Source organism: Drosophila miranda, chromosome 2 (genome assembly GCF_003369915.1).
Source record: "Drosophila miranda strain MSH22 chromosome 2, D.miranda_PacBio2.1, whole genome shotgun sequence".
Taxonomy (NCBI): domain Eukaryota; kingdom Metazoa; phylum Arthropoda; class Insecta; order Diptera; family Drosophilidae; genus Drosophila; species Drosophila miranda.
Window position 1 is genome coordinate 15263947 of NC_046675.1, and position 27904 is coordinate 15291850.

Sequence of the window (27904 nt, forward strand, 5' to 3'; positions counted from 1 at the left end):
CTAAAAGATCCCCATCTAGTCGGCACCGACTACTTGCCTTGACCGCTTCCTTATCCCTGAGTGTGGCTAACTTTTCCTCCTCCGCCACGACCAGTTGTTCCGATACTTGCTTTCTCTGTGGAAGTGGGAAACGTATTGGAATTAAAGGAAACTAAATATACCTGTAAGATTCGATTTCGATTACCAATTCAAGATGCTCCAAGGCTCTATGTAGGCTTTGACGTTGGACAAGGCATTCGTTGAGAGCATTAACACAAGAATCCAGCTGCGTTGCCTTCATCAGCAGTGTGTAATTTGATTTTGGCTCCAGTCTGCAAAGTATTCAGCTACAAACCTCGTTTAACTGGTTTAGCACGAAAATGGGATTATCGACATGAATTCGAAAGCGCCGCAGCAAGCGCTTAACATCATCTAATTTTTTCGAGACGATTTTACCGCGTGCATCCTTTAGCTCATACGACGAGGATGATTGGCGTATGTGCCGCACCACCGTGATATGCGGTCCCATATGTTCCGCATCGAATGGGCTCAATCCCACATTACACAAGGTTATTTCGATTTTGGCTGATGTTTCGCCGTTTTTGATTAGCTCTGAAAACAACAATTGATGGATGAATCAGCTGGGAAGGCTGATAGAGGCTGTAGAGACGTACTCGTTATGCTGGCCGCACGGCTAGTGGCGCGTGCGTTGCCCCCCATACCCACGGTCAGGGCTGTGATCGTGGCACTCTTGCCGCTCCCGTTTTTGCCCACCAGGAAATTGGTGTTGGGACCAAACTCGACGGTGAAACTCTCATGACACATGAAATTCTCCAGATGTATGGATATGACTTTGCCGCAGCGATTAAATTCACTTGGAACGTCTGGTTCGTACTGAAATGCGATGAAGCACAGGTAGATCACACACTATCTAATCACTTAACCAGCTAAATCTGAACTAAACTCACCAAAAGAGTTAACGATGAAGATGATCCCTGGGATCTGCGTGAGCCTGGCGACTCTCGGCTGCTACCTGTATTGTTGTTGCCTGGTACCAGAAGACTGTTTGGGTCCTGCTCAACAATGTCCATGTAGTCTTCTGGGACTGTGGCATTCTTGCTCTTTTTATTCGTCGGCTCCGAGGAAGAAGTGTCTTCATCCGATTCCGACGACAATTTTCTACGCATTTTACGTTTGTACTCCATGTTTTCGGATATATAATCTACATATGTATGTATCCCTAAAAACAAAAAGCGCGCGCGAACTGAAAGTAAACACCAGACTAGGAGACTCTAACTTATTGAAGATCTGCTCCTACTTGAATGTTTGCAATCTAGAAACGGGGGTTCGGCGTAGGAAAGAAATGCTTATGCAGAATTCCGTAGAATTACGACGATAAACGAAATTGCTAAAATTCCGCAACACAAGATGCTTGAAAACATTTAATCCACTTAAGCCCCCTCCATTTAACCTGAACTGCGCTAAAATGATTACCTTCTCACTATTCCCGGTGGAATATTAAAGTAACACCTTGGTCTATAATTGGTTAATCGTTTTCCGTCAGGACTCATCCGTCAGGACTGGAAACCATATTCCTCATTTTTAAGCATATAATTAATCGGATAATAAAAAAAATGTATGGCTCTAGTGTATAAAGCATGTAAGTATGTGTTGGTGTACTGACTTGGGCATATGTTTCCATGAGAACTCTGCGCAAAAAACCATTCAAAATCGGTCCTTTTGTTGTTTAAACCTTTTTAATGGTGGTTTCCACAATCGAAAACTATCGACGCTGGCCAGCATCATCATATAGCATATCAGAGTATGAATCGTTTCTCTACTACTGCACTCAAACTAGATCAAATGCTCATTATGTACATAGAGTGTTAATGGTTCCGATATGTGCACATTGGAATACATCGACGTATCGATAGTGCCGTCTATTGTTCTTCTACCGCCTCCGAAATTCCACGAAATTAATGAAAATATGTCCGGGTCCGAAGATGATGACTGGTTTACAAAGGATGACGATGAGATTGAGCAGAGCTTCCAGCATCAGGTGAAGCACCAGGATGAGCAGAAAGAGGAGGAGGAGCAAATATTTTGCCGCGACGCCGTAGGTAAGCGAACCCCTTGAGGGGAAAGTCCCTTAGTTGAACGATTTGCTATTTGTGGCGGCCTCTTTCAGTGGCAGACGGTTTGAAACATCTTGACCTGGACTTGACCTTTACCAAGGCGCCGGGTCGTTTTGCAACAATTGAACTATCCAAGGCTCTGAAAATGTTGCCCCTGGATATGTTTCTCTATTTCATGTCGGACGACCGCGATTTGTTTGGGGCTCAACTTGCCGGCAATGACAGCGTGAAGCGTCTGTCCATACTTTTGGAAGCTCTCAAATCGATCTGCCAGCTGGAGCTGGGCGGATTCGATGACCAGTTCTTGTCCGCCTTCTCCAAGCAGACGGTCATCTTCAATTCGTTCCGCCGTTTTGCCCTGGCGCTCTCTGCAAACGCTTCGCACAGCAAATGCGATGCAGAATCTGAGCAGATTTTGAAGAACATGATATGGCTGATGGTACGAGCAAAAAAGATCGGAGTTCTTGGACAACAGGGCTACGAATTGGTGGGAATCTGCAAGAAGCTGATCTCAGAGAGCAAGCTGCCCCAGCTGCTAGCCACCGACTTGAGTCAAGAGCTACAGGTGTTTACAGACACACTGCCAGCCTTGGTTAACGTTAAGGGCGAAATCTATCCAACGGTAGACAGGCTGCTGCTGGGTAACGTGGAACCAACCAATTCACCTGCACCATCTGCGTTGAGTAAAGTGGCGGACTATCTAAGAACACAGCGTCACATACTGCAGCAGGATTTCTTCGTTCCTTTAGAGGAATTCGTTCAGTTTCTACGAGCAGGATGCAATCTCGATGGTCTGGAGGAGCAGGGTCTACTCTGGCGAAGTACACAACTTAGTTTGAATCCGGAATTTGTGGAGGCGCAACGACACAGCCTGCTTTTCCTTAATTTATGTCCTGTCGCCGACTCAAAGAAGATAAAGATTAATACAAAATTGATGGAGAACTTCAAAACGGGTGCTTTGCTGTGCCTGACCACTAGCTTGGACTTTGAGAACCTCATTCTGTGCACCGTTGGCTACACAAAGCCGGACAAGCTGAAAGATGGCCTTGTAAGTGATAACAGAATGTTGTTCCCATATTAGATCTAATCATATGTGTAATCCCCAGCTGAGTGTGGAGATTGTAAGACAACATAATATTGGCAATATCTACGAGCGACCGCTGATCATGTTTCAGACGCCCGTGTTCTTTGAGCCTTATGTTCGGGTGCATAATTACTTGAGCACTTGCAGCACAGAGATTCCAATGCGTCGCTACATTGTGGATGGACAGGCAAGTGGCAAATATACGAAAGAATATTCTCAACTTAAAGATATATATGTACTTGCAGATTGATATACGGCCGCCAGCTTACATTAAACCTAATGTTCAGCTCACGTATAATCGAAAACCGTTTAGGCCGGCACTGCCACCGCAGGATTTGCCTTTAAATGACAGGCAGATGGGTGCATTTAAATCGGCCTACACCAACGAGTTTTGCATTATACAAGGCCCGCCTGGCACAGGCAAAACGCACGTTTCTGTGGAGCTGGTGAACAGTCTTATACAAAACGCCAAAGTGTTGTGCACTGGACCCATCATTGTACTGACCTACACGAACGATTCGTTGGACAAGTTTCTGGTAAAGGCATCCAAATACACAAAGGAAATACTGCGCTTCGGTTGCCAGACGCGCGATCCAGAAATAGCCAAATTCAATGCCAATCAATTGCTTGATCCGGATCTGGTGCCGCCCCTACTGAAGCGCGTGTGGTGGCTGGTCAACACTGAATACAAGGAACAGTTCCAGCGCCTTCAAACGCTGTATGCCAACTTTGATGGCAGCGAGAAGAGCTATCAGGAGACTCTGATCGGACAGGAGCAGCTGCAGCAGGTGTCCGAGAAACTGGACACCGTACGCATCATCTTTCAGTATTATTTGGCGCGGGACAAAGATCTGCTGGCCATGACCACCACGTGCGCGGCTCGCTTGAACTTTCTATTTCGTCTGCTGAAATCCAAATGTTTTATGTTCGAGGAGGCAGCCGAGATTCAGGAGGCACACATATTAGCCTGCCTCACGCCCCATACGGAGCATGTTATCCTCGTGGGAGATCACAAGCAACTTCAGCCCTTCACTGGCTGCAGCCAGCTACCGCAAGTCTCTCTCTTTGAGCGCCTCATCGCTAAGGGCCTGCCCTACTCTCTGCTCAATGTCCAGTACCGAATGCGTCCGTGCATTTCAAGCCTTCTGGTGCCCAGTATCTATGAGGAGCTACTGTGCGCGGACTCTGTGATGGCATACGAGGATATCCGCCTCATGGACAAGAACTTGTTCTTTTTGCAGCACAATCAACCGGAGAAATCGCAGCTGGATATGTCCTTTGAGAATCTGCACGAGGCCAAGGAGCTGGCTAAGCTGACGGAATTCCTTCTGGAAAATGCCAAATACGAGGCCAGTGATATCGTGATACTCTCACCCAACAATGCCCAAGTGAAACGCATCAAGAAAACGGTTCGTAAAGAGACCTCGCCCTTAACTTTTTTCTAATCCTTTCCCATTATTTTGAAGCTGCCGATGAAATATAAAATAGGCCCAAACAGGGTGCAAGTGTCGAGCGTGGATAGTTTCCAGGGTCTGGAGGCGAACATTGTGCTGCTATCGCTGGTGCGCAGCAATCCGACCGGCCATATAGGGTTTCTGGCTAAGCCGAATCGTGCTTGTGTAGCTCTTTCCCGAGCACGCTGGGCACTGTACATGATCGGGAACATGGAGACATTGCAGCAGGGCAACTCGGAGCTGTGGTCCGCGATAGCCGAACGTTTGGAGGAAACCAATGCCATAGGCGATGCATTTCCTATCGTAGATCGCTCTACAAAATAAAACAAAGTTCGTTATACATTTGATTCTTGGTTTTATTCGTATGTATGTACGCATGAGGGGGCGGGGTTTCTCTGAATGAAGATGGCCTGCCCATGTGCGCCTCGTATCAATCAGATTTACATATAGTTATATTATTTGTTGAAACTTTGATATTGAATTGTTGTTGAATGCTTGAATTTTACATTGTTTATGGTAGGTAGTGGTACTTATGGAGATGGGGCTTGGTTGATTGATTGATTCTATAGGTAGACATTTATCCCATACCACACACGACACTTATGGATTAACGATATAGTATTGTATGTACATATATCTACTTAAAAGTAGCTACCAGCTCTCTTCAGGTCTACAATATGTGGACGTTTAAGCAAACACACACAAAAAGTAGAGGTATGCTCGGGATCGCTGTTTTGTTTCTACATTCAATACACATTGAGGAATTGGGGTTTCTTGGTTGTGGGATGGCCCAACAAGTATATCTATACACATAATCTTGCATATCTTGTATCTCTATATAGTAGGGTTTACTTTGTCCATTTTTCCCATTTTGATTATTCTTCTGTTTGGTTAAAACCTTTTGTCAAAAAACGGTCCATTAATTAATTCTGCTTATTTTCCTTCTTGTTTAATTTTTTACAATATTTTATGTTTTGTTTTTTTTTACCTTTTACTTATAGTTTAGGTTTGTTTTTGCTATTTTTGTTTGTGTTTAGCTCTTTCTATTTCTCTTACGATCTACGACTGTTAAATGAAACATTTGGCTTACATTTATGCTCGGTTTTTCGGGTGTTACAAGAACTAAACAATGTACACAGATCGATCATAACTTTAAATGTAATTTATTCGATGGGGAAAATGTGTTTATGTTTGTGTATGTGTGGTGTGTGTGTGTGTTGTGTGAATGTGATAAAACCAAAAAAGAAAGGCGAGGGCGGGGGCGGGGCGCGGTTGTCAGAAGAGGATCAGCAAGTAAGTTAAATACCTCCAATTACGAGCTACGATCATACTTTGATTTTTGTTTTTTTTTTTTTTTGTATTGCATTGGTAACGCGCTTTGCGAACCAGCGCACAAAGGAGCGAGGCCTCTACAACGTCGTCAACTTATAACTTATTGGGTTTTTGTGATCGGATGATCGGGGCTTGGATGGGTATGGGGTTATCTAATCTTTTTAACGTACATAACTAAAACTGAATCTTGTTGCGGACAGAGCGCCACGTCAATTGTGGGTGCGGCAGGTGATCGTGGATTGGCTGTCTCTCTTCATGGCGGTGGTGGCTGCTTGTCAGTTGGTGCGGCTGCTGTTACAGGAGGTACCTTTCTTTGTGCCACTATGCGATGGCTGTGACTGTGGCTGTGACTGTGGCTGCCGCTGCCACTGCCACTGTTGCTGCGTCCCCTGTAACTGCTGCCGTGGATATTATTTACCGCACTGTTGCTGTTGACGACGCCGGCGACACCACCACCACTACCACTGCTCCCACTTGCTCCTCCTCCGACTGTGGCTGCTGTCCGTGTAGTTGTCGTTGTCATCATGGTGGGTCTGCCGCGTCTATTCTATTGCTACCGTCTGTTGATCAACCCGTTGGGAGGCGCCTGGCTGGCCGTGTGCATCAACTCCAGTTCAACGAGCAGCGGAAAATGATCGGAGGGTATGTGCGGATGGGGACATCCCACCACCTTGTTCTCGCGCAGCCAATCATTTGAGACGGGCCCAAGCAGACCCAGAGGCACCATTCCCGTCTTCGTATAGAATATGTAGTCGATGATGCCTTTGAAATCGAACGTGTAGTTAGTGTGCGGCATGATATCTTCGCTGTAGGCGGAGGCCAGTTTGAAGGAATGCGTGAACTCGTTGGTGTCGTTCGAAAGCAGGCGCTGCAGGCACGACTTGTAGCCCATGTCCTTAAAGTCCAGATGGTCCATGGAGACCCGTCCCTTGCCCAGATACTCAACCACCCCGGAGTCGGGTAGCGAATTGAAGTCGCCGCAGAGCAGTAGCTGAACACTGTTCGAGTCGTTCTTGTGTCCCGGTCTGAAGCTGTGCGAGGCCTCGTCAATTATCGTCTTGAGCTCATTGCTGAGCATCATCGTCTGGATGAGCTTGACATCACAAAATTCCGGATCCCAGTGGATGTGCGCCGTGCAGACGAGCAGCGGCTGTGAGATCTGTGTCACCTCGGACATCGGCTCCCAAGCATTCTCCTTCACCTTGAGCAGAGCGGCCAGACCAATGTTGTCCTTGGGCATCACACGGTTCAGCATGTTATCCGATCCCTCTGCATTGGCCATCGCCAGCTGGTTAAATTCGATCAAGTGCTCCTTGATCAAGGTAAATCTGCAAGCGAATCATACTTTAGCCTCTTCCAATCATTCCATTTTCTTCAGCCAATACTCACTTTGAGGCCCTGAAGAATATTGCACACCCATCGACATACTTCCGCTCTACCTCGGACATTGTCTTGGCACGCGACTTGGGCGAGAATATGCCCTCGTAGCCATCGTTCTTGAGCTCTGGCAAAAAGAAGTGATAGAACTGCTCCGTCTCTATCTCCTGCAGGCTTATAATATCCGCCGAATAGTGACGGATCTCGTCGATGATTGACTTTTTTCGATAATCCCAGCACAGGGCCCACGATGGACAGTAGCCGTACATTTGCCGTGTCGCATATTTATCGCAGAGCACATTGTAGCACATAACCGTGAAAATGCCTGCCAAAAGTGGGAGGGAAAAATATCAATTAATATATGTATATATCATCGAATCGGCTAAAGGTAATGTTAAATGCATCCTTAGTAAAGATTCCACATCGAAGCAACGGACTACTTGTTGAAGGTATACCAGGAATAAATAAACGCTGACACATTTTTCGATACATTGGATACATGGTTACCAAAGGTTTCTGCTCCCCAACAACCGCCAACTGGAAGATCCAGGCACTAATATATGTATGTATATAGGTCACACATGAACGAGTAGATATACCATTGATGGTCTGGATAATTGCTGGAAAGGCTTAGCACTATGACTTACAGGCTGGACGCGTTTTGTTCGGCTTGGCCAGGGGCAGCCACGGCCTCTGGGGTGGTGGATTCACGGTAACTGCAAAGGGACAGAGACGAAGGTATTGATATTTGGTGAGTGAAATGCAAAGAGAGTCATTCGATTACGAAGCTAACACCCGAAAATATGTACACACATATGCATATGCATGAATAACATGCACCCAACACCACACATTTGCATACACACACTCGCACGCAGACCTGCCCTCCCCGGATGACACACTTCTACCAGGGTCCATTTCCAGGAGGTGAAACATTCACACAGGTGACTCATTCCCGCTCTCGAGAGTTGCCTAGTCCCCTTGTGCAGTCTAGGAATGCCTCACCTTATATTTATATCCTTGATCTTCATTCTTTCCCAACCTCTCCCCCCCCCCCCCCCCCCCCCCCCCCCCCCCCCCCCCCCCCCCCCCCACCCACCCACCCAAAACACACAACGAGATTACAAACGGTGAAAGTGACATGCACAGGCAATCAAATTGCTTCCGCCTTTGGTTCTGTTTGGCCTTTTTGCATTTGCATAAAAGGTGAGCGCGAGAGTGACCAAAAGAGAGAGAAGTGCACTTACAGGTGTTACCTGGATTTCTCCAATTGGCGGTAACATGGGATGACTGGGCCATCGGATGATAGAGAACCTGGCGCGGTTGCGGGGGCGCGAAAGATCTCCGCGCCACACCGCCCCCATTTCTTCTGTTATTATCCGTGGCGTCTATTCCTTCTTACAGCATTTTGAAAAGACGGGGACGGCGAATAAATATTTGTTTTGTTTTGTCGTTACTGTTGCTTGCTGCTGCTGCGGCTGCTGCTGTTTGGCGGTTCTATTATGACCAGTTATGCTCCGTTATGTGTGGAACGCGTTCGCTCAGTTGCTAGGCGCGGGCCCTCTCTCCCGCGCGACCTGCCTGCTTGCACTCTCTGGGCTTCTCTCGCGACCTGCTGTCTAGGCGCTCTCTGGGCGCCTCTCACGACCTGGTCTCGGCTGCTTGCTGAAAACTCTCTTGGACTCCTCTCACGACCTGGCAGGCTGGAGCTTGTTGCTGCGCTGCTTCTGCTTCTTCTGCTGCTGCTGCTTTTGTTGTTGTTATTGTTTTTTTTTTGGTTTGTTTCCAAGAGTCGATGATTGTTTTTGCATTTCTTTTTCCCTCTCTGGTAATTTTGTTTGTGCACAACTACAACGACGACTAAAAACTTTCACTTTTTAATAAATTTTGTGATTTTTTTTCATAATATGTATGTATGTATGTTGCCGCTTGCTGTTTTAGCATTTATTTACTGTTTGGGGGTCTGGGACTTGTATTTTGGTTGTGCTGTTGTAGTTTTTGCTTATATTTTTTTGCCCCTTTAATGACTACATTAACATAATTTTGATGGCATTTTAATTGCAAAACTAGGGGCTCTGTACATTAATAATGCACATAATTATATTATTTGATTGGAATTTAAATTGAAACTGCAAGCAAAACACAACAGAAATTACGCAGCACGCAAATGCGTCACCGAAAAAATGCGAAAAGCAAAACAGGATATTCGAGAAGAGAGGAGCAGGGCAGCAATAACGGTAGCTCTCTTCTCTATACGACTGACGGTGGAGGCTAGTGTTGTTTTGCAGTGTTGCTTGTGTGTGTTGGTTGGGTTGCAGTCGAAAACTGATTTAAAATTTTTCAAAAGAATCACAATCACACGTTTCGAGAACTCAAATCTCAATGCCAACTATTTTGTGATGCACAAGTACGAGTATCCCCAAGTATAGGTTCTGCTGCTGCTGTTGTTGTTGTTGTTGGGATAGGAAAAGAGTGAGTGGTGGATATATCCGTATGGTGTGTGGGGGGGTATGGTAAATTATGGAACTTTTACTGGACGCGTGCGCCCGCGCATTCGCTTGGAGCCTAGAGATGGCACCTAAACGGCACCCAACAGGTGTGGGTGGGGGATGAATGGGTAAATAATTTCACCAAATGTATGACTGATTGCCCCACACGACACGACGCACAAACACACACGCACACAAACGAGACATATGGAAAGCAGCGAGTCACGGGGTAACGGGGTGCCGAAAAAAAAAACACCTTTGGACGAAATTTTAAAACAAATTTGTTCAACCAGCGAAGCGTGCCATGGAACCATATTTTTGGAGGAAAGTTGTAGTATCCACTCAAAGACAGAACAATGATTCACAGACAAAAGACTCTATTGAACATAACAGTACAGTCTAGCAGACATGTTAAATAAAGCCTTTGATTATACAAATCCCACACTAAACAATGATCAATTATAGAGCCATTAACAATAGTTTTGTGGTTATATAGTTGTGGGGTTCTATGGAAAATGAATCTCTTTAATATACGATTGAAACTACATAATAGGAAATATTACCTAAATAGCACACTACACCATAATGAAAACCTAATTGTTGTGAAACTGAAAGTTTCTCCTACAAAGACGCTTTTTTCGACAGATCAAATCTATATGATATAAAGGGATATGATCTTTATCTGATGAGAATACTCTCCGACAGCTATACTTATTTCCGCTAAAGGATTAATCGAATGGAAACCCAAGAACCATTCGAAAACCAAATTGTAATAGACGTTTATATAGAGACCTCCGTACAAAAAATAGTTTATCCATAAGATATATGTATAAATCTAATTAAGTAAGAGTTTGACTCCTCAAGACACTAGACGAAGAGGAAGATTAAGAGATCTATGCAAAACAGATCAATTATATTGTTGTTTTTTTTCGTTTGCCTTTCATTAATGCAAGAGTCCCTCCTGCAAGTCACTTTTCTCCAATTCTATCACCACCACGACTTTGAATCTTCTTCCATCCTATGGGAAGACCTTTCTCCATATTTCTTGATCTTAATCTGCGGCTTTTACCCTTCCGTTCTCTTAACCTCCTGTTAGATTTCGTTGGATGGGAGTAAGTCTTCCCATCCTTTGACCGCTCTTTTGTGCGCCCCCAATCGAGATTATTTATTGCCTAATGGCCGCATATCAATTATATTTACTCTCTCTTGACACGGTTTCAGATAGGAGGAGGCTTCAGACCCGCAATTCAGACTCAAACGAAGTGGAGCTCCACAAATGGTTCAATATGCGGCGCTGAGCCGAGAGAGCCTGATGTCACGCCATGTCGTGTTTGGAAGTGCCTTCTCCCTGCTGCTTCTCAAGAAAGCCCTTTCTATCTCACACAATTTTTCATGGTCGTTGCTTTGCCTGCATTCGAAAACAAAAAGAAATGAAATACACAAAAGCCACAAAACTTAAGAAACAGAAACGAAACGAAACACAACACAACACAAGACAAAAGTTCGAAAGGCAAAAACCCAAGTGAGCGTATCGAAAAAGAAAGTGAAATTCAAATTGAAATTTGGTGCGATTAAAAACGCCAAGAGGCCAATGCGGCAAGAGCCTGTTCCACACCAGTATCGAGAGTGTGTGTGCATCTGTCTGTGGATATCTTTGTGTGCAGTGTTGGGTTAGCCAAGCCATTTCGTATGCACAACGTGTTGCAGCCGCATCGGAGGCGAAGGAGGCGGAGTTGGAGGAGCCACAACAGATCGGAGGCCTGCTCCGAATAGAAAACAAAAGTCAACTCGCCACTTGCCACACTTCGAAGCACTGCAATTAGATAACTTGTTTCATTTGCACCAGTTTTTTCTTTCCCAATGCGGCATCGACATCGACATCGGATCGGCATCGAAGGCGACGACGGGCTGCCAGCAAATGACTGCCAATGTTCAATGGCGTTCTCCGGCTACTCTTGGCTCGGGGGGCACTACTTACAGTGGAACCTATAGATCAACAGTGGGCAGGTCTTTTGAATTTGGGGGCAGCCCCTTATCGGCTATTACCCTGAGTCTAACATCAATAATATGCCTCGGTTTGTACGACATGGATTTTGTTTTCCCATTCGCGGGACCGAGCTAGCCTCGGGCGCAGTCTACGTTTATCAATGTTTCGAGCGTCATGCACAGGACATGCATTTGGTTTTTCATTGTCGTAGAATAAATCTGGGGAAATAAGGGTAATGGGAGCAGTTGGAAGCAAAATCGTGTTATAGCTTGCAAAATACTAGCTGTTTCTAGTCTCCCACTCGTCCTTCCTTCTGCAGGAAGTATACGAGTGGGAAACGCCAGGATCGGGAATTCTTACTAAACTGTCGGTCATAAGACCGTTTGGTCTCAAAAGAAAGCATTTAAGCTGATAAAGCTATGGAATCAAAATCCAATGACATATGAAACCAGAATTAGCAATAGCCTTTGCATACATTTCTCCATTAATCAAACAAGGCACTTCCTTAACTTTACACTTGATATAATGCTTTTATGTAAAAACAATAACGAGCTTCGCCTGGCATATATCATTAGATTGTCACGTTTCTATACGGTTAGGGGGTTTTTTCGGCTTTTCAGCTTCTAAAAGCTAGTTTCTATTGCAGTTCCTATTGTGGGAGGTTGAACATGTCATTTCAATGAGATAGAATTAGTATTTCTTACAACTGTCTTCAACGGACAGTCTCCATATAATTTATATCTCAAAGTTAGTTCCAGTTACAGAAGTACGACTGTAGTGGAGTGGACTGGACTGCTGATTCGATGCTTCCACTTAAGACAATCTGGCATTAAAATCATAATAATGAAACACAATTTAAGGTGCACTTCAGGCACTCCATACTCCACTCGACAAACACACGTATCGTATGCGTGTGGGAAACCAGTTGGACAGCATTGCAGTGGCAGGGGCTGTGCTGTTGCTGTTGGCTGGTGGAGACTCTTTGGGTCTTTGGACGATCGTGACTGATCCGTGAGCGCCATATTCAAAAGACTGCAACTGAAACTCCAATTGTGCTGCGTCACATGGAAAATCAATTGGAAATGTGCGCGCGCACACACAATGATTATGCACAGAGCGAATGGTGTGGGGGCTTTCCTTTCCACCCGATCGCTGGTGGCAGTGGCAGGCAGCATCTTCGTAGGAGGCAGCGGAGCTCACGCGATCGCCCAACAATGCTGCTGCTGCTGCTGCTGTTGCACGCCGCCTGGTTACGTTTATTTTTCTTTCGCTGATCCACTTTTGAATCTTTTGCCCGCGCACGCTGGCTGCGGACTCGCACTTTCTCTCTCTCGCAGTTGGAAAGCTGCCTGCCGCATGAGGCATGAGGCATGGGGCATGATGCCTGCTGCCTGGAGATGGAGATGGGCAGAGGGAGGCGGCCGCTGACATTGAATCAACCAGCGAAGGGGCAGACAAACACATACCTGCGACTCCACTCCACACGCAGAAGCCCATTCCCTGGTCTATCTGTCAGTGCGTCTTTCCGGCTTTCCATCTACCCATAAAACTTTCTAACCATTTGCACTTCCTTTTACGCAACAACAACCTTGATAAGCCCCCCCTTACAAAAACCAAGCAAGAAATGAAGGCTATCTTCAGCTGCCGAAGCTTTAGATACCCTTAAATTTGCATATCTTTTTAATGGGGCCGCTTAGGCCACACATAACTTAGTACACATTATATTATGTAACACGTTTTGGTTGAAAAAAAAAGTATCATGAGTACCACTACAATACCCGCTACTCGATCAGTATATACATATGTATTCGTAAGATTTATGTAACCTATGCAATACATTGATGCTGATCAAGAATGTACATGTACATATCCTTACTGGGATCGGAAACGCTTCTTTCATAGGTTATTATTTATGATCCTGAGCTCTAGATCTTTGTGGCTCCGAATTACAGCTCCAGGAAGAACTGTCTGTGATTCATTCTAGGAAAGTTATCTTCAATATCATACAAGAAATGCTTGATAAATATTGTAATAACCTCTGCTTTAAAGGGTACTGGTACAATATAATCAAATGAAAACGAAAAGAAACGAAATTAAATGAAAACAGGCTGGCTGTAAGCCTCACTTCCGCATTTAAAACAATAACAAAAAGCGGGGACGCGAGACCAGACAGAAGACATTTCCGATTTCTGCTGCATATTTATAAGAAAATATGGGCCAATTATGCGAATCGCTCGAAAAAAGAGACTCCAAACAAAAACGAGAAACGGAAAAAGCTTTGTCATGACCAAGCACAAAATACTGCCCGTCCAACAACGAAAAAGAGAGAAAAAAGTTCACATTTCGTAACCGAAATAACAGTTAACATTCACAAAAGCCAACAACAGGGAGGAGTACGGCGCTCGGGCGCTTGTTATATGGGGAGGGGTACGGTACGTGATGGCCCCAAATGAACAGCTGTTTTTATACCCGATACTCAAAATGAGTATTGGGGTATATTAGATTTGTGGTAAAAGTGGATGTGTGTAACGTCCAGAAGGAATCGTTTCCGACCCCATAAAGTATATATATTCTTGATCAGCATCAATAGCCGAGTCGATTCAGCCCTGGCTGTCTGTCCGTCTGTCCGTCCGTCCGTCCGTCCGTCCGTCCGTCCCCTTCAGCGCCTAGTGCTCAAAGACTATAAGATCTAGAGCAACGATGTTTTGGATCCAGACTTCTGTGATATGTCACTGCTACAAAAATATTTCAAAACTTGGCCCCGCCCACTTCCGCCCCCACAAAGGACGAAAATCTGTGGCATCCACATTTTTAAAGATACGATAAAACCAAAAACGCAGAATCGTAGAGGATGACTATATGTTCTAGAGTGTAAAATCTCAACCAGATCGTATAATTATTATAGCCAGAATCAAGAAAACAATTTCATTCTTTCTCGCTCTGTCTCTCTCTAACACACACGTTTCATGGTCGGCTTTGCCAATTGCAAAATATGAGTTCAAGGATCTCAGAACCTATAAGAGCCAGAGCAACCAAATTTGGTATCCACACTCCTGTGATATCGGACCTTGACCGTTTCGTGTCCAAATTTCGCCACACCCCCTTCCGCCCCCGCAAAAGACGAAAATCTGGGGCATCCACAAATCTCAGAGACTATTAAGGCTAGAGTAACCAAATTTGGTATCCGCACTTCTGTTAGATCTCACTATAAAACGTATATCTCAGAATTTCGCCCCACCCTTTTCCGCCCCCACAAAGGACGAAAATCTGTTGCATCCACAATATTGCAGATTCGAGAAAACTAAAAACGCAGAATCAGACTGCTGAATCTGGATCAGATCGGATCATTTTTATACCCAAAAGGAACAAATCAATTTGCACTGGCTACGCAGCGCCCGACGTCACGCTCAGACTGATTTTCTGTCTCTCTCGCACGCACTCCTTGTCGTGTCGTTTAATATTAGCGGCGTCTGCCGGAGGAGAGCCATACTGACTAAGTATCGGGTATTACTGTAGAGTTGCGGTCTCCGCAGCAACTCACAACGTTCCCCCTCGTTTTGTTTTTGTATTGTTGTTGCTGCTGCTCGTTACTATTATAATTTTTGGCACTAATATCATCATCATCAGTGGATACTGCTACCTCTGTCGCGTCGCTTCCTCTGCCTCTCCCAGTTGCAGTTATAAATACCGGTTTCGGTTATAAGACTGGAGTGTACGGGTATAAATAAACCATTTCAACTCTTTGTCGTGCTCTCATACCCAGGAAGACACCAAATCGGGGCCCAAAAGGTAGATTGGGCAGAGGGCTCAAAGCGGTGGGCATGCTTAAACCGTTATCCCTTAGCCAAACCAACCCTTATCGGGTAAACTTAAGTAGAGCACCAGTGTGCCTGGTCGCGCACACAACATGTATTTTGTTTTTAGATTTTCCAAAACTCCCAGTAATGAACACAGGGTACCCTGCTGGTCCATGATCTCCCCATTTTCTCTATATATAGTACATACATTTCCTCTTCCCGTATGGTTTTCGGCATGCTCCACTAAATCGGCCAACAATGTCGGAATCGATGATGCCGCGATGCGTTTAAAATGCATTACAAAGCACAAAGTTGTCATAAAAATTAAATTAAATAAAAGCCAAAAAACGAGCAATAAAAGCAACAGGAGGGAGCAGAGCGGAAGAAAAAACTCTGCAGACTTAAGCCAATTAAACGATTAGGTAACAGTTACAACAATAACAGCAGCAACAGCAGGCAGAAGGGGCAGTGGCAGTGTATGCAATGGGCACTGAAAAACATCGTCATCAAACAGCGGCAGCGGCAGCAGCAATAATAATAAAGCCCAGTCGACGGACCAGGCCAAGTGATGCTCGTAAACCTACATACTAGAGGGGCAAAATTTGTACAGACGATGGCAACAGCCACAGCAACACAGAAAGAGATAGACAGAGAAACGCAACAACGCAATCCGCAAAGAAAAAAGAAGTAGAAGACCCTAGAGTTTCGACTACAGGTATACCTAAGCAACATTCTTAAAAATGCTCAAAAGACATATTTTGTTATATTTGTGAAAATGGGAACGTAATGATCTAAAGCAGATTGGTGGAGAATAACTAAATAAGCTTTGAATAAACTGTAGAAATATAACCTCCAAAACTATCGTAGACTCTTAAATATTATGTGCTAATTGTAATTCAGATCGAAAGCCCCCCACATTTGCAAGATCACCAATTACTCTTGTGCTCTAGATCGTCTCGTGTTTATTGTAACGAATACCCAGTTGTTATGTGATTGTAGTATACCCTTTCAACCCTAAAACTCTAGGGTATTAAGAGCAGAAAAAATTAATTCATGGTGTGCTCATTTCTTGAGCGAGCGCACAAAAAAGCAAAAGAATAAGTTACAACAACAGCAGCAGCCAGAAACGTCAGTAAGACTTAACACCAAGAGTGTCTCTATAGAGAGTCCAGCCACTCATCTACTACCAACCAACCATCAACCAGCCCCATCACTCATAGTAGCTCCGGTGTCCGATCTCCGGTCAGGTGGGGATCCGGCCCTTTGACTGTGTGTCTCTTCTTTCTCTTTTTTCTTCTTCTTTCGAATGGGGGTTACGTCAGAGGCGCGACATTAGGCCTCGAATGATTTCATCATTTGATGCAGCATCAGCAGACAGGCATTGCGAGATCTTCAAGAGATCTTGGATAGATCTTCTGTGGTTGGAGCAAAAGGTAAACGGCGTGGCTGCAGTAATGACAATGAGATGGATGAGTGGTCAGATGCGTTGATGGGCTCTCAATCGGTTATTAGTTGTTCTAATGACCATCACTCGCATCCACTGGTTGCAATCTTAGCTTGTGACCTAATAATGTTCTAAAGAAATGTACATGATTATGAAAATGATTATGAAACTCTTAAATAACATGGTTTGCGCTGGAAGACTGTCTGAAAGCAGTGTCCTCTAAAGCCTGATTAGCCCAATTAGCCTGACAATTTACATGAAAAGTGCAGCCAAAAAGGTGTGACTCTTCAAGGTTAAATCTATTTGTCTATATCTCAATTTTTTTATATTTTATTTCCATTCAAACATCAAATTCTTTGTCTGTTTGTCAGATCTACAAATTTCTCAACAACATAACCGCATATTTCCACACACACACACACACACACACAAAGAGTACATTACTTGCACACATACTTCAATAGCATCCAATTATATGCACATATAATCCACATTAAGCTGTGTGGAACCCAAGCCCTTCCTTCCATCATTCTACTGTGCTAAGGAGAGCACGAGTGAGCGAGCGAGCAACTCTTCTGTGACACGACAAAGAAACCAACAGAAAATAGTCTAAGAACTGAAATAATACCAAGCAGAACTATTACAAGAATCACCACGAGTAAACCACATAGACGGCGGGGGGGGGGGGGGGGGGGGGGGGGGGGGGGGGGGGGGGGGGGGGGGGGGGGGGGGGGGGTTGGGGGGGGGACCCAAGCAAAGAGCATTCGCAGACGACATTAAAAGTGGGAAAATAAATGTAATAATGACATTTGTGGCCGTTAGGAGTTGGGATTCTTAACTGTTTGACATTTTGCGTAACCTTTTTCGTAGACATTTGGCCTTTATTCGGATTAACAGCATATTTCTTATGTTGTTTTTGTGCTTTTATATGTAAGTCTCTTTCTCTCTCCATCTCTCGCGAACGGAGGAGGAAGTTCGTTCCGAGAGGAACTTTAACAATCCGTTCCTATTGCCTATTGCCCATGCGATGCCGTGATGATGAACGTTTTTTTCGTCTGGCCCACTGAACTGGCCAAGTTAATTGGAAACTGAAACTTTCAATTTCATGGCGAAATGCTAATTTTCCATCCAAAAGAAAAGTCAACTTGGTGGAAAAGTAGCTAGACGACAAAGCAGGGGGCACACAGAGGAAATGTGCAAAAAAAAAAAAAAAACAGAAAATGGCAAGACAAAATGAAAAATGTCAGTAGAAGAAGCAACAGGTAAGAATATTATTGAAGTAGTCCAAGTGGCGATTGGAATACCCTTTCCAGAACCTACCAACTATTCAATATCCAATGTTTGAAGTCTTTAAAGTGTTTACTTTGACATCTTCAGTCGATAACTGAATAATGGTTAATTGTAAGGTTGCATTCGATAACTAAATCGATCAGAGAGCTGACTAATCAATTGGGAAACTTCCTTGCCAGTGTCATGGATTTATGTCTTTTAGGTAATACTACTTACTACGGCTTTACACGGCTTTCTACACCTAGTATTATAGCGGACTTATAGCCCAGTTACACCGGGCATATCGTTTGACATCGATATCGAAGTTGTCGTTGTGCTGCATTATTGCGTTATGAAACAGCTGATTTGTGGTTTACTAACAATATGGAACCAACCAAAATAGAGGAAACAACAGTAAAATTAATTATACAGATTTGATGCTAAGTTCTTACAATTTTTGTTCTTACAACACGAAAAGAATCGACGTTTTCCCTTCATAGATCTAGAAGGGATCCATACAAATTATCTAATCTACTGCTGCGATTCCATAAATGTATTTTTTTTAAGGATTATATGTAGATTTCCCACTTTTCGCTCAATTTCTCACTAGGCCTGTGCACAAAATTCTTTCAATAACTGCATCTTTGACCTAATCGAAACAATTTTCGATATTCTGAAATCTGAGTCACGATCCAGAAGATACCCAAATCATGTCGCAACTAAAACTAATTGGTTGCCTCTTTTTCGGTTCAATGCTCACAGAACGACAAAGCGCGCATACCCCCTGCCCGGTTAGGGAAGGTGAGGAAAAACAATTAAATTTTGAGTGGCCAGAAGGAAGGAGAGAGCGAAGCCGAGCGACATGGTGGATGGTGAAACACATAGTGTCTGAGAGAGATGGCCTGGCCTGGCCCCGCTTGGTTGGAGAGAAGAACAACAGCAACGCGACGCGACGCGACGCATTTATTGACGTAGCCAAAACACATTAGCCACCGCTGCTGCTGCTGCCTCTGCCACTGCCACTCGGTGGCTCGTACCGTACCCGATGCTGACTGAAGCTGATGGCGCAAACAGTGTTGCAAATGACCCAATTATCCACTGACCCACTCAACGCTCGACGGTCCGGTCTGCGCCGGTCCGGGTCCGGACCTCTGGAGGTTCAGACCTCGTTGTGAAAGCCCTGATGATGCGAGTTCCCCCGACGGTTGCAAATGGGAAATAGGCGTCTTTAGCAGCATTTAAAAAAAAAAAAATAGAATACAGAACAGAACAAGCTGGATGACGAGAAAAATACAACCCTAAAATGGAGACATTAATTAGCCTAATGACGGGCACAAAATGTTTAAAATTAATTTGCCAGGTACGGTTATTACAGCGGTTAATCTTTTTCGCAAAAAGGTGAAGGGTTGGAGCCTGGACGGCACAGCCAATTCATCAAATTTTATCTGTCCATCCACAGTGGGATTCCAGCCACCTCCTCTACTCTCTGGCCATGAGAAAAGACATCGTCTTCTGTCTTCAAGAGCTAATGTTTTGGGAAAGTTCATCTTCAAGTGCATTGCGCTCGTAGGCCTACGGAAACCCGCACGAAAGTTCTGTTTGTTTTTCCACCTCTCGTACGTGCCTCATTAGAAGATGAAGTCTTTTGAGGGTATCTTCTCCAACCTCCACTTTTTCGGGGCTATCAAAACAGCAATCAAGTTCTTTTTGTTTGACATTTCTGTTTACACTTTTTATTGAGTTCTCGAGTTCGAACTTAATCAAAATAAATAGGGTTTTTGTGTGTTTTTGTATGGGGGCGGGATACAACTGTGGGGCTGGGATCGTTGTGGTTATAATAGAGGGGGAGGTTACTGTGTAAACTATATTGTTATTTGTGCAAAAACGATGCTTACGAACAAACAAACACTAAAATAAAATACAATACAAACTAGTGAAAATAATAATTAAATAAATTAGCTTCGAGTGGTAATTTCTATCTGGGGAATTGTAACACAAGTCGCTGTCTGTCTGTGCCTGTCTGCCGGAACTTGCCAATGGAAAATCTGTGACATTTTCCAGCAGCTCTGAAGCTGATGCTGAGGCTGAGACGAAGACTCGAAGCCAAAGTCGAAGCCGGAGTCAGAGTCAGAGGCAGAGTCGAGTAGAGCGGAAAACTTCCAAGCAATTTCAGTGCGCTTGCGCGCCCGCGTTCGTGAGTTTCTTTTAATTAAAAAGAGAGAAAAAAAATAACAGGCGAAAACTTTTACTCGCCAACAAACAAAGCAGGTAACTAGGGCTGCTCTCGATTTTCAGATTTAGATTTTATGCTTTGGCGATCTTCACAATCGGAATTAATTGTTGCACCAGATCTCCACTGCCACGGAGCAAGATCTCATCTACAACACATCTAATTCGTTACAATTCCAAAATTATGAGTCGTTATTTGAAATGAAAAGAATGAATGGTACTTCAAGAATCGATCTTGTCGAGTTAAAAGCTGGGTGCTAGCGTTTACAGTAGTCTCTGAGATATTCCATGACTTCTACAGAGGGATTTTAAGCTGGGTTTTATAATTAGAAGTTCATTTGAATAAAGTTTCACGAATCTGATAATTTTCTCATAATAACTGTTATAGAATTCAAGGAATAAAATGATTTAATAATGAAATACATTATTTTGCCCCAAAAAACTCACTGAATCAGGGGAATGCTCAAGAGAACATTGAAATTACATTAAGTTAAGGTAAGACCCACTCCCCACCCACTCGGTATCTAGATCGACTGGACTATCCCTTACCCCGAACCATCTTCGAATGAAACCTTCGAATACCACTTTACATGTAATTTCCATTCAAATCTGAGGATCTGATCATGCACCAACTCACAAGTGTGCTTGCATTTCGAAATTCCATGCACATGATAGATTTACTAACCAATAGACTTATATAACCCTCACAGAGATCCTTCCTTTTGTGTTTAAGGATAACTTAGGGACTTACAAAACTAAGAAAAGTTCACGTTGTAGCGCTTCGACACGATTATACCCTAAAAATAATATTAAATAGAACCCAAGGAGTCGAAGATAAAACAATATTATTATGTAGGAACGTTGGCTTAAGCTCGATAATGTCCTACAGCTACCAGCTAAAAGTAACCCATAAACACACACCCCGTACAAATCTATACAAAACTCCTGGGTTTAACGTTAATGCACAAATAACAACAGCAATTAAGTATATGTATATAATGTAGATATATAGGTATGTCTAGATATACCTCTAATTATGGTTGTAGATCTGTAGATATAGCTAGATATACTCGGTAGATCTGTAGATATAGTACAGGTATAGTAGTATATTATAGGTTCATTTCGTAGTTCAATCTCTATCCGATTTCTACAAAGTTTCTTCTTCTTTTTGCGCCACAAAATCTGCATAAGAGTCTCGCGAACCCAAGTCTCTCTCTCTCACATCGTTCCCTCCACCCGCAACCCGCTGCCGCTCCCCGTCCTCCACTTGTGGTCTTTGGCAAAAAGAAAAAGAAACAACAAAGAAACACTGTCTTAAAAATACAAATCGACGCAGCGTCGCAGGCAGTGAAAGTGAAAGTTTTTAAGCTAAAGTGTTGTATGTACAAGGTTTCCATCCAGTCTCCCAAGTCCCGGCGGCGTCGGCTCCGGCGGCCTGTCTTTCTGTTCCGTTTCGTACGATTTCCATCGGGGTTTGGGGTTTGTACAACTTGGTTGGCCTTTTGTTTTTGCTTTCTTCAGAGTCGCCCGATGATCGTGATGATGATGTGATGATCGTCTCCACATACGAATATGCCTTGAACGAATTTAATAGCTTTTATTCTTTCTCGGCTCTTTCGTTTAGGAGCTTATGCAATTGATGTTTGGTAGAAATTGGACATTTTTTGAATATACATTTTCTCTCCATGCACCCACGCATCGTCCGCCCCACAGCTGCGTCTGCGCGGATCAATCTCTCTCCCTCTCTCATTCAAAATGAACGACTTTCGAACGCCTGCCTTTTAAGGGCAAGGCGACGGCGACGGCGGCGACTCCTCCCTTCCTTCACTTATTATATATATTCCAGGGGATTGTCGCTTTGGATATTTGATTAGTTTTTCATTGTCGTCGTCACGAGATGGTGGAAAATGCTGGCTTCAATTTACCGTGCAACGTTCCCAGTATCAGCCGCCTGCTTGTGGGTGTGTCGCGGCGGCTGTCTCGGTCTTGGCTTTGGTTTTGGCTTGGTTTGGCAGCTGCCACTTGGCTGTCATCGTGTCCGCCTCCACCTCCACCATGCTGCTGCTGCTGCTGCTGCCACAACAGGCCAAAGCAATTGTTATAAAATTGCTGTGACGCTGTTCCTTCCTTGTCGATGCTCATGCTGATGCTATTGTTGCTCTTTTGGTTGCTGTCGCAGCTGTTGTTGTTGTTGCAATCCACAAGAAAATCCAAAGATGTGGGCGTCGCATCCGTCAGGTTCCGATTCAGATTCAAATGCTCAAAGCTAAAGACGAGGCCAGAGTCTCGACTGTAGCTGCCAGCACTATCCAAGCCACTGTCGCTGGCTCCCGATCCCAATACCGATCCGTGCCGATCTCCGCCCGACGATGACGCATTGCTGCTGCACGTCTCGATGAGCTTCCTCGATATCTCGCTGATGCTCTCGTCGAGCAGCGTCTCCGCCTGGGCGCAGGCGGAGGAGTAGGATGATTCCGATGATGCCCTGCCTTTGAAGCCAAAGTTGCCAAAGAGATCGTTGGCTATGTTAATCCCACTCAAGATATCGCCGTAGCCCGAGTCATCGCTGAGACTGCACTGCGAGGGCGTCGCGATAACGCCCTCATGGGCATGACCCACTTGGTGGCTGCGCTGCGATCCAATGACTCCCACAATCTCCGCGCGACTGCTGTCCCCGGTTATGGGGGCAAACTCCTCGACGGTTTCCTCCGGCAGAGTGGGAGCGTTGCAGGCCGGTGGCAGGCTCTGGGAGCAGATGGAGCTATCGCAGGAGCTGTCCGACGAGTGCGTGGACGAGGTGGAGGAAGAGGACTCCCGACTGCCACCGCCCGGCTCGCTGGACGAGGCATCGGAGAGCGAGCGATGCAGTGTCTGTGCCTGATAGTCCCACAGGGATCGCAGCGGATCGCAGTCCCTGCAGAAACAAACGCCGTGCGTGTGATCATGATGCAGGAGTCCGCCCCCTCCGCCCAGAGTCAGTAGATGATGGTATGGATGCTCCTCTCCCTGGACGGACGCCTTCATCTGCATATCCGGTTCTATCTTGAGTAAGACTCCGTTGCCGGGCTTTCGATCCTTCTTGCGCCGCTTGCGCGGCTTGATGATTCGTGGCAGGCAGCTCTCCGGCGTCGGTGTGGCATCCTGGCCGCTAGTGGCACTGCCAGCCAGCGTCTGCTTCTCCTGGCTTTGGAGCATGGGCGGAGCAGAGTTCTGGTATCGTAGGGCCCGAGATTTATCCGCCAGCTTAAAACTTTGGCTGGTTGGGGGCATTGGCTGGTAGGCACTCCACGAGGGGGGATGGTGCTGCTGTTGCGGCTGGTGGTGTTGTGGCAGATTCTGCTTGCCGTTCTGCTGGAGGAGCGGCATTCCCTGGGCGTGGGCCGCCAGCTGGGACATGGTGTGCACCCCCGTCGGGGGCCATGGTGGCGTCTTTGGAGCCGTCTTCCTTAGCAAACGCTGACGCTGGCCCGGCGACAAGTGGCTGGATGCGTTCGAGATGAGTGGGATTCCTGCGCACTCGTTGATGCGCTGCTGATTAACCACAGGCGGTATGGACAGACCAATGCCGTAGCTGGCTGGCTGAGGGGATGGAGGGAGTGGAGTCTGCGCCTGAGCAGGTGTCCAGCGAACGTGTGGTCCATGATGCAGGCGCTGACGCTGTAGCTGATTGTAGCAGGCGGCGGTGGCTGAAGTGGCGGAAGAAACCGGCGGCGTTGAGGCCCAGTGCAAGTGCTGTTGCTGGTGCTGATGCTGATGGTATCTAGCAAATGGTCCAGCGAGGATGTTCCCGTTGTCTGGCGCGCGATAGACGGCCACATGCGATCTCATAATCCTGCCGCTCTCCTTGCTGATTTTTGTGGGTGTTGGCGTCGTCTGTTGCTTGTCGTCTGGGCTTGGAACGTAGTCGATTGCACATCACTTGGCCGCTTTCAATATACTATTCCCGCAACACTCAATGATGCATTTGCACGACCCGTGGGGATTACCAAAAAATCTACAAATCTCTGTCTACAACGAAATGAAAAGCGAACTGGAAACTGGGACAAGCCGCTGCTGCTGCTGCTGTTTCTGTTGCTGCTCGCTGGCTGTCAATTACGAAACACTTTGCGCATGCGCGGCTGCCAACCGAAACACGGGTAAGGGTAAGGGTACGGGTACGGAACGAGTGCCGAGTACGAGACGAATCGGGTGCGACGGTCGCGAACGGGTTTTTTCTGTGGCCAAGAGCAAGAGCAGAGAGCGTCCGTTTCGTAGCCTGGCGTGCGGCAGACTGAAGTCAGCTGAAAATTCAATTCAAGCTTTTGTGCGCCGGCCCCCACATGGGTTAACAGTAAAAGCCGTTATGCCCTGTTGGGAGCGCGCTCTCGATCTGGCTCTCTCTCGGCTAGCTCGTCTTTGATTCTCTTGGGTTCCACACTTGCGATCCACAAACACTGCCGGCTTGATCATGCACGCTGAAAGCTGCAAGCTGCACGCTGCTCTCGGGCCAACGTCCAGAGCGGCTTTTTGCATGTCGAGGTCGTGCAGTTCTTTTTTTCAGCCGCTGCCAATTGTTGTAATCGTTGCATTCAATTAAAAAAAAATAGCAACTTATAATTGTTGGCTGTGCATTATGTTTTTGGGCATTAATGGGAAAACATGAGTTTGAACTTTAATTACAGCTGCTGTCAAACTGGTTACTTGACAGATCCTGGTACTCGTAGTACATGGCGCGAAATTGGGGTATCGTACTCTCTTGATTTTTTGCTTCAACTAGAATTAAAGGTAGTCCTTTTCAACACTAGTTGCACCAAACAGCTGTTAACAACACTAAAGCTTAGAAAATTATCGGCTATCGGTTTAAGCAACATTGATTATTTGTGACCAAAAAATAGGGAAAGGACGCAAAAATTACAAGACTTCCGAAAACGGAGTTCCTTGGAATGTCACATATCACAAGAGAGTAAGCTATAAGGTGCATTAAATATATCTCATACATATGTACATCTCAACCAAAATCATAACTCGCCACAAAGTCAAAATACCCTTGGTGGCACAGAGAAAACTTTCTCTTTTCGGAAGCCTTTTTTCCATGCTGATATGCTTTCCTTTTTACCCCCACATACCTGCACACAGATCCGCTCCATGAACAGGAGCGATCAGGCACAGACATCACACTCATACAAAAAAAAAATAATAATAAAAATGAAGCGTAGACTCACATGACAAGTTGTCCAGCATGTAGGTGAGCAGTTTGGACGTGCCATTCGGCTCGTTGTAGATGTTCATAAACTCCTTTTGCAGCGGATTGCCCATCAGGCCGAGTATGACCAGATGGAAGAGCTTGCCAATCTCGTACGGCAGCACGCGCAGAAAGTTGTTGTTCAGCAGCAGTTCCCTAAAAAGGAGCAACAATTGTGAGTGAAAGATGTGGTTTCCATGACATGCATGCGCATCGTAACCCACCTCAGCTGTATTAACTCTCCAAGCTCGGCGGGGAGACTTCGCAGCTTATTGCTAGAGAGATCCAGGGTGCGGAGACTGGTCAGCATGCCCACGTCAGCGGGGAGACGCAGCAGCTGGTTGTCGTTCAGGTAGAGGGCGGTCAAATGCTCGAACTCCCACAGCGAGGGGCTGATATTCCGCACGCAGCCTGTACGAAACGATATTTATGAGAGCCATGAGCCAGATGAAGAGCCAGAGAGAGATCAACAGTTATTTCGGGTGCATCACTCACCAGTTATTTCGAGGCCGCTCCAGTTTGTCTTTTTGCCAGCGGCAATATCCTCTTGGGAAAGAAAGATCTGCTGCCTTCGATTAGCGCTGTCGTATTTGTCTTTGTTACGAGACATCTTATAATGGTTGCCTGCGAGAGATGCAAAGAAAGAGCGGGAGAGGAGCACAGTTAGAGGAGCGTTGGGTATTAAGGCACTGCGGTGCAAGCTCTTGTTGAAGTATGTTAGGGCTCGTTCATGTTAGGAGACGAACCCTCGCTTAGCAACACAAATGGAATGTATTTTTGTAAGTCAATATTTTTGTTTTGTTTTCATTTTTAGGATAGTTGGAAACAAATCATAACCTTTCATAATAACCGCCTGATGATAAGCGTCTCTGCAAAATATTAATAAATTGGTTTGAATTATTATTTTGTATTAGTAAACCAAGATAGACTCGATACTGGATAGGGTTTGGGGGGGTGGTTGGGGTCCAAAATCAAAAGTAAATGCAAAAAAAGGACTCTTGCAAGCGCGCGAAAAGTGCAAGCCCACACACAATACACACACATAATCGTTTACGACCACGCAAATGGAGGGTTACAGTTAGAGAGCAAGCTTTTCAATGGCGTGGGCCAATCCACGTAAAATGGACGAAACGAAGCAGTATAGATGAGATTCCGGGTCCGGTCCGGCTATTCAGTTCACCTGCATGTGGGGTTCCTGTGGCTCAACCTCTCTGCACTTTTCCAGCGACAATTGTCCGCCTTTAACGCTAATTGCTGCCTCTTTCCACACGCGCCTCTGTCTATTCCCTTGTGCGGTCTGTTCTCGTCGCCGCTGATTACTCAATAATTTTGCAAATCTAACTGTCGCTGTCAGTATTTCTTCATCACTCTATAATTTAGTCAAATGCACAAGTAATTTCATATTTTTCGTTTTTCTCGCTTTTTTATGGTTTCCTAGTCATGATTCTCAACTCAAAAGGAAACTTCTATATTGCCTTCTCTCCCATTTCTTTTTCTGCGCGTTTTGCATTCTCTTCAGTTATTGCGCGTTTCATTTTCATCGTCTTTTCTTGTTTTTGTATACATGGTGGCTTGAAGTATTGCCACTTGCTGATGCTTCCGCGGGAATACAATACGCGTCACAAGAATTTAGAAACTGTGCTCCATTTAGACAGACATTTCAATGCTCTTTGTATATCAAACAAAACTGGGTTTTTAGTCAAAACAAAACAAGCGCTCTTCTCTCCCACACAGCTCTACACACACACAAGCACACACCACACACGCATCGCATGCAAGCACGCAAGCAGACACACACGCACACTCAGATACAGGAATGAAATAAAAACACGTAGAGATTTCGTACTATTTGCTTAACTAAGCTAGCCACTTTTTGGGTTCTTTTATTCGGCTTTAACTGTGTGTTTGGCGCGTTCTCCACAGACGTCTTATTTTTGTATCTGTGTTTAATTGTAGTTTGATCTATGTGTAAACTCTCGCTCTTCTTTTTTCTGCTTTGGCCATTTCTCTTTTCTTCACTTCTTCGGTATGAAAATACCAAGTCCAGCTGGTATTTTCTGGGATGTCTGGTATGGTAGTGCATTAGTTGGTAGGGTTGCGTTTCGTT

The 27904-nt window shown here is 45.2% G+C and overlaps 4 protein-coding genes across 8 annotated transcripts; 1 reads left to right on the forward strand and 3 right to left on the reverse strand.

Moving 5' to 3' along the window:
* Nucleotides 1–304: 304 nt before the first annotated feature.
* LOC117186930 (structural maintenance of chromosomes protein 6-like) lies at nt 305–1451 on the reverse strand. The gene is made up of 3 exons (XM_033388290.1): nt 948–1451; nt 654–873; nt 305–591 (listed from the first exon to the last, which is right to left on the reverse strand). Exons 1-3 carry the CDS (start codon nt 1182–1184, stop codon nt 323–325), a joined length of 726 nt encoding a protein of 241 aa, XP_033244181.1. The 5' UTR covers nt 1185–1451; the 3' UTR covers nt 305–322.
* A 418-nt stretch (nt 1452–1869) lies between these two features.
* On the forward strand, nt 1870–4995 carry LOC117185898 (NFX1-type zinc finger-containing protein 1-like). The gene is made up of 5 exons (XM_033388281.1): nt 1870–2099; nt 2168–3162; nt 3221–3385; nt 3444–4607; nt 4665–4995. The coding sequence occupies exons 1-5, from the start codon at nt 1880–1882 to the stop codon at nt 4974–4976; spliced, it is 2856 nt and encodes a 951-aa protein (XP_033244172.1). The 5' UTR covers nt 1870–1879; the 3' UTR covers nt 4977–4995.
* On the reverse strand, nt 4991–27815 carry LOC108154703 (CCR4-NOT transcription complex subunit 6). 5 transcript variants are annotated; one of them, XM_033388285.1, is made up of 9 exons: nt 27644–27815; nt 26635–26666; nt 26293–26421; nt 26022–26208; nt 25778–25953; nt 8009–8077; nt 7374–7686; nt 7029–7312; nt 4991–5137 (listed from the first exon to the last, which is right to left on the reverse strand). In XM_033388285.1, the coding sequence occupies exons 2-9, from the start codon at nt 26639–26641 to the stop codon at nt 5103–5105; spliced, it is 1200 nt and encodes a 399-aa protein (XP_033244176.1). In that variant the 5' UTR covers nt 26642–26666; nt 27644–27815; the 3' UTR covers nt 4991–5102. The 5 variants fall into 5 exon arrangements, with proteins under 5 accessions (XP_033244176.1, XP_017140542.2, XP_017140543.2 ...); XM_017285053.2 differs by lacking the exon at nt 4991–5137 and having other exon boundaries at nt 5673–7312; nt 27644–27814; XM_017285054.2 differs by lacking the exons at nt 4991–5137; nt 27644–27815 and adding an exon at nt 26978–27117 and having other exon boundaries at nt 5673–7312.
* LOC108154702 lies at nt 17823–25770 on the reverse strand. Its single transcript, XM_017285052.2, has one exon. It carries the CDS (start codon nt 24402–24404, stop codon nt 22467–22469), a length of 1938 nt encoding a protein of 645 aa, XP_017140541.1. The 5' UTR covers nt 24405–25770; the 3' UTR covers nt 17823–22466.
* Nucleotides 27816–27904: the final 89 nt, after the last annotated feature.

Coding starts and splice junctions, on each gene's coding strand:
- LOC117186930 (XM_033388290.1), bottom strand. CDS start 1,184: ATGGAGTACAAACGTAAAATGCGTAGAAAATTGTCGTCGGAATCGGAT. Junction 874..947: donor CTTCATCGTTAACTCTTTTG/GTGAGTTTAGTT, acceptor ATCGCATTTCAG/TACGAACCAGACGTTCCAAG. Junction 592..653: donor CCGTGCGGCCAGCATAACGA/GTACGTCTCTAC, acceptor TGTTGTTTTCAG/AGCTAATCAAAAACGGCGAA.
- LOC117185898 (XM_033388281.1), top strand. CDS start 1,880: ATGTGCACATTGGAATACATCGACGTATCGATAGTGCCGTCTATTGTT. Junction 3,163..3,220: donor ACAAGCTGAAAGATGGCCTT/GTAAGTGATAAC, acceptor TGTAATCCCCAG/CTGAGTGTGGAGATTGTAAG. Junction 4,608..4,664: donor TGAAACGCATCAAGAAAACG/GTTCGTAAAGAG, acceptor ATTATTTTGAAG/CTGCCGATGAAATATAAAAT.
- LOC108154702 (XM_017285052.2), bottom strand. CDS start 24,404: ATGAGATCGCATGTGGCCGTCTATCGCGCGCCAGACAACGGGAACATC.
- LOC108154703 (XM_017285053.2), bottom strand. Junction 26,209..26,292: donor GAGCGGCCTCGAAATAACTG/GTGAGTGATGCA, acceptor CGTTTCGTACAG/GCTGCGTGCGGAATATCAGC. Junction 25,954..26,021: donor GGAGAGTTAATACAGCTGAG/GTGGGTTACGAT, acceptor GCTCCTTTTTAG/GGAACTGCTGCTGAACAACA.